The 6,064-nt window shown below is 35.2% G+C and overlaps 1 protein-coding gene across 1 annotated transcript; it reads right to left on the bottom strand.

Moving 5' to 3' along the window:
• Positions 1 to 1,728: 1,728 nt before the first annotated feature.
• RGS1 (regulator of G protein signaling 1) lies at positions 1,729 to 5,769 on the bottom strand. The gene is made up of 5 exons (XM_049769741.1): positions 5,672 to 5,769; positions 5,228 to 5,308; positions 4,601 to 4,662; positions 2,869 to 3,032; positions 1,729 to 1,967 (listed from the first exon to the last, which is right to left on the bottom strand). Exons 1-5 carry the CDS (start codon positions 5,767 to 5,769, stop codon positions 1,782 to 1,784), a joined length of 591 nt encoding a protein of 196 aa, XP_049625698.1. The 3' UTR covers positions 1,729 to 1,781.
• Positions 5,770 to 6,064: the final 295 nt, after the last annotated feature.

Below are 6,064 nucleotides of genomic sequence, written 5' to 3'. Positions count from 1 at the left end.
TTGCTCCTGGTCCTGTACTTATGGATCAATCCTGGTGGGTTTGGAAGATTATCGCATGCTGGGGATTAAACCTGAGTCAGTCATGTTCAAGGCAAGTGTCCTACTCACTGTACTAATACTTCAGATCCTTGAATTTTCCTTTAAAATTCACACTTTTGGGGCCTAAGAAACCTTACAAAAATTATGGCACTTGCCTGGCCCTGTCACGTGACCTTTGTTTGATCTCTGGCACTGCATGACAGGAGTGACCTCTGAGCACAGTGCCAGGAGTAAACCAGGAGTACCATCAGGTGTGGTCCAAATAACTGTGCCTCAATAATAAGATATAAATTCCTAGGCCCTACCCCATGATATTCTGATTTTAGTCTAAGATATGCTATTAAAATAAGTATTTGCTTTGTTTTTTTTTTAATATTAGGCAGTTTTGATATCTAAACTTGGGAACAAGTGATTTAGTCTTTCAGAGTCTCAACTTCCATAGGATTGATATTAACATTAAATAAGAAAATATACCTAAGTTTTTATAATCCTTAAATCACAACAATATGTGATCTGTTAATGGATTACTTTTCCAAAAACTTCTACCTTTTTGATTTGATAATTTGTTTTTTTATACATAGTGATAATAGATGATAAATTTGGTCCATTAAAAATACAAATATAGTATACTACAACTAAATTATATTATTAATTGGATAATAGCTTTTTATATTTTGGAGTTGTGGGGTTTGGGGAGTTTTTTTGCCATACACATGGTGCTCAGGAACTACTCAAGGATCATTGCTCTGAGTCATGTTCTGCCAGGCTTGGGGGACCATGTAGCATTGAAGATTGACCATGGGCTTCTCAATGCTAAGAACATACTCCAAATCATTGTATCACTGTGATCCTTGCAAGTAATATTTTTATTTTTACTTCTCTTTTGGGGGCTATACCCATCTGTGTTTAGAAATAACTCTTGACAGGGTTTAGGGGACATATGTTCTGTACATGGAAGCCTGGTCAGATATGTGCATCGAAAGCACTGTGTTCACTGCACTATGCTTCTCTAGTCCCTTGAAACATAATTTTAATTGCTGAAGTGGAATAGACTAGAAAATATATGCTTGGAATATTTTCAAATTTGGAGCTAAATGCAATTTTTTGAAATGGCGAGGGCATGGAAAAACTAATTGCTTCTAGATGTCTTAATACAAAATTCATTTATTATTAACATTAATATTGATAACTTAATTTACAAATATACTTTGATTTACAAGTTTAAGTAAAATTCCTTATTCTCTCTTCATCACTATCAAGTCAACACTGTACTTGAAAAAACTTTGAGGCAATAATAGAAGTGGCAATTTCAAAACAGTCATCAAATAAGTTAAAGAGATTTTAGCAGCTTAGTATGATCTGTAATAGTATAGGCAGCATGAGTGTCAGTCGACTTTAAAGCTTATAATTTGTTCATCTATTTCAAAATTTGTCCGCACAGTGTCTGTGGAGATGGCATTATTTGCCCTTCTTAGTTCTCCGGGGATTTGCTGATAGGTAGATTCACTCCATGTGAGGACAATACCATTATAGCTCCTTTTCTTTCACTGTCTTTTAGTTTTATTGCTTCTTCTTCTCCAATCTGTAGTTGGATAATGTCCATGTTTATCCATTCTGAATCATTAGCTCTTCCACTGGGCCTGTCCAGTCTCCTAAAAAGGCCCTATTGTTCACCCAGAGTCATATTGGCATATTTCTAATGCACTGGATACTGCCTTCAATGACCTTCATTAAGGAACTGTTCACTTTAGGCTATTGGCCTGGAGTTCATTCAGAAGGTTTAAGTAAATATCTGATTTGAGAAATCTGGGATAAGAATCCTTTTCCATAAGAGTATATATGGTTTTTTGGGCTTCATCAAAACAGGTGAGGGTTGGTGCTTTAATTTTCCTGGCCGTTGATTCTCGAGTGTGGAAGTCAATATTGATCTAGAAAAGAAATTCTCATGAGATAATACTCATTTCCAATTTACTGCCTAATTTATGATGCTATTATGTTTTCTGAAACCCCTCAAGAAGCAACTTTAATCTCTTATTTAAGTCAGTGCAAATGGCAGTTTGACTGCTTTTTCAAAAGCACCATATGTTAGATGTGAAGGAAGTAAAAAAAATAAAATAATTACTGAAAACAATATCTTCACCAACTTGAATCATGGTATAGTTGAAAGAGTCAGATATAAGTAACTTAAATATCTTCACAAGATAATTTATGCACTAAAATGAGTGAGTGAACATTTAAGTTTTCAAAGAGAAACAGTTTGCATCTGTTCAGAATAGGAATATGTAACTTGAAGGTAGACACTACCACTATCTGGAAATAATTTTGCTGCTGCAATTTTATGCATTGTGTTAATTTGTATTTTGGTTCCAGATGGGCTCACTCATAAGGAAGGGGTGGGAGATATCTGACCTGAGAACATGTAAGTCCTACGAAATCATGTACTCTGATCCTGGTACATGATGGTTGTCATCTGTTGCCTGTGGCCCATCTTTCTGTATTATATATGGTCTGCAGATGGTGTTAAAAGTCTCTGAATTTTCCTAAGCAGGAAAAGGTTTCCCGCCTCTGTCATGAGCAGGCTGACATGCATATTGACCAGGATGTTGTATTCCTGACTCCATTGCCTTTGGGTGAACTAGTTTTGCAAAATCAGTCCTTTCATCTTACCATCTTAAAAATACAGAGCATTAAGTGTTCATAGTAAGAATCTATAGGAATAGTCTAAGTATTGCAGAAAATAATTGAGTCATGGAACTTAATATATAGAATGATATTTTTGTGTCTAAGTTCTTTGAGAAACAAACTGATGATAATGAGTTCAATACTTACTTGCTTTGTAGCTTCTGATTGCACAAATACTTTATATATTTTCTCTGCCTTGCAATATAAAAGATCAGTTTCTGTTTTTTTATAGTCTTCACAAGCCAACCAGAATTCAATATTCTCTTCACTGAATTCAGACTTCAGAAAATTTTCAAAGACATTTTGACCAGCTAAATGGAGAAGGGGGGGAAGAATGTCATTTTAATTAATTTTGTCATTAACAAACAGCTTAAAGAATTTACAGAAAACTACAATTATGATTTTTCTGTGGGGAGGTTACTTGTCTGCTGAAGTTATTAGATATTCCTTCATTTATTGTTAATCTGGGATCAGACATGTTTGTCCATAGTCACATAATGCTAAGTAGTGACTACAGCATTGCCCTTTACTTTTGCCTCCTAATTAATTAATTTAAATTTTTCTCTGCTGGGCTGGCGCAAAATGTAGGGCATTTGCCTTGCATGTGGTTGATCTTGGATAGACCACTGTTCGATCCCCAGAGTCCCATATGGTTCCCTAAGCAGGAGCAATTTCTGAGCGCATAGCCAGGAGTAATCCCTGAGCATCACCAGGTGTAGCCCAAAAGCCAAATAAAATTATTTTTCTCTGCTGATTACAGTACAGTTTCTCATCCTATATTTGCTAAGTCAGCCAGAGTAGACAGCCAATTTTGATAAGAGGAAATTAAAGTCATATTAATATTAACATAAAATTGTCCTATCTACTTCATATCTATCACAAAGTATGAGCTCTCTCTATGACCTGTGGGTTGATGTACTGATTATGTTTGCTGATGTTCTGGAGAGTTTGGAGTTGAATGTGTCTACCTATCATATTTTGGAATGGCTTATTAACAAAGACAGAAAATAGTAAGTGGAAAGGCCAATTTCATATCCCAATGGATCAAGCCTCACAGATGCAAGGCTAGTTAGTGGTCCACAGGCTCTGCGGATGAACCAGGTTGAAGGTACTTCATTGCCCAGCCAGGCCTCTTAGTGTGAGTGTTCAAAGGAAGAAGGAGCTGATCACTCTTAAGGTCAAGTGATTCTGACACATCATAGCAAATCTGCATTTCTGATGATGAGAGGGAAACAATCTGAGCTCATTCCTGACTGTCTTGCATCTGAAACTTCCATAAGACTGTTTTAAAATTCTCTCCATGATCTTTGTTAGATATGTAATATATGTAACATATTATATGTAATATACTTATATACTCTGTGTCTCATTGACTTTCAACATAGTATGTAACTGTCTATGCCTTGGTTTTTGAACCTTGATGCCACATAAAAGTGGGCTGAATGAATAAATTAGTGAATGTGTGAATGATAAAATGACTTATTAATGAATCCCTAGCCCCTTTTCTAATTAAAACACAACATATTATGGAGTATCTAGAATGTCAGTTCCCACATTGGACTCTAACTTTTGAAACTATGATTAGATTTTTTAACTTAATGTTCAGAATCCTAGCCTAATTTTTAATTTCATTCTCTTAACAGTCCATAAAATGTCCTATTTTGGCAGATTTATATGAAGGGCAGTGGCAAATCTGACAGTTTTGTTAAAGTCATACTATGAGATGAGGCATCAGTGCTGAAGTCACTGTGGTTACAGAAGATCTGGAAGAAAACTTTTTGCACACCTGCCACTTTAGCTGCTATACTTTAAATAGAACATTCAATTTCTTAGAGCACCAAGATGACCCAGAAATGGTTGATATTTCATCTGTACTTACTTTGATTAGCAAGAAGTTTTTCCAGAGATTGTGACCATTGTATTACTTCATCAGCAGAAAGTCTACAAGAGGCAGAAAAATTTTTATGCATAATGAAGTCAAAATTGTTCTAGAATTTAGATAGATGTATAAAATAAGCTTAATATTCTGATAATTTTACTAAATTTAAAATATACAGGATATTCATTAATATTAATATATATTTGAAAATATCTGAAGAAATGTGAAAAAGTTCAAATACAACAGCTCTATTGCACAATAATCAAAATCAAATATAGTTTCATACATGCTTGTATTTATTTAATTTATATTTAGTATTAATATGATTTAATATTATTTTCCTTGTTAATTTAAGGAAATATATTATGCATGTGTTCATGCACACACGTGTGTGTATGTGTTTTGGCCCACACTTGTCAGTGCTCAGGGCTTTTTCTGACTTAGTTCTCAGGGATCATTATTGGTAGTGCTCAGGGGACCATCTAGAGTGCCAGAAATTGAACTGCAGTTGCAACATGCAAGTCAAGTACTTTCACCCTAGTACTATCTATTCTATTCCAGGAAATAAATTCTCACTGGATTGCAAAATGAATGTTCAGGCTGCTGTTGTGATGATAGAGTACATACATGTCCTTGGACTTGGAAGGCTTCAGTCCAGACTCCATATGTGGAATCAGAGACTTCAGGTATGCTTTCATGTCCATTCCACTACAAACAGAAAAACACAAACCAATATGTGAGTATTCATCTTTCCTCACTAGGATACATTGATTTAATTTCCAAAATAAAATAAAAAACCAAAGTAGATTTATCCAAGAAATAATATAAACCAGTTAAAATAGTATTTTGCTATATTAAGAAAGAGCCAATTTTATGAAAAAAAGTCTGGCAAACTTCCCATGATAATGACTTATCATGATTTATTTTTTAAAAACAACTGGCTATGTTTTTAAGCCACAGCATGCAATCACTCTGTTTTGTCTAAATTAAATGTTTTTCATTTCATTTATTCTCAATCTTCCTGCCATTGAAGCTAGTCTAGAGCAAAATTCACATTCAGTAAGAACTTACAAAGTTTTTGGCCTCCTTTTTTGCGTTTTGTCTTCCAGAAGAGAATGACTGGTTCTTTTCAACTCCTTGGGGTTGGCAGAGAAGAACATCTTTGGCATTATTTGATCTGCTTTCACAGGCAAAGATGACTGGTACTTGCCTAGTCCTTACACAGCAATGATCTGCCAGTCCTCTTCTCCGTGCTTTTATAGCGAGCCTGGCAGGCTGGTGCAGGCAGGGTGTTTATCAAGTGATGTTACCACAGACACTGGAAGTTCCCTCTTTTTGGGTTCACTGTGACGTGTATCTTGAAAAAAAAAAAGCGGGCGTAAGGCGTAGAGTGATGTCTTGTGGTTGAAACTTAACCAAATGAGACTAGGTCACTTGACTAGAACAGTAAGCACATAAAGTCAC

This window comes from Suncus etruscus, chromosome 3 (genome assembly GCF_024139225.1).
Source record: "Suncus etruscus isolate mSunEtr1 chromosome 3, mSunEtr1.pri.cur, whole genome shotgun sequence".
Taxonomy (NCBI): Eukaryota; Metazoa; Chordata; class Mammalia; order Eulipotyphla; family Soricidae; genus Suncus; species Suncus etruscus.
Note: the sequence above shows the minus strand (reverse complement) of the source record. Positions and strands in the feature narration are given on the sequence as shown.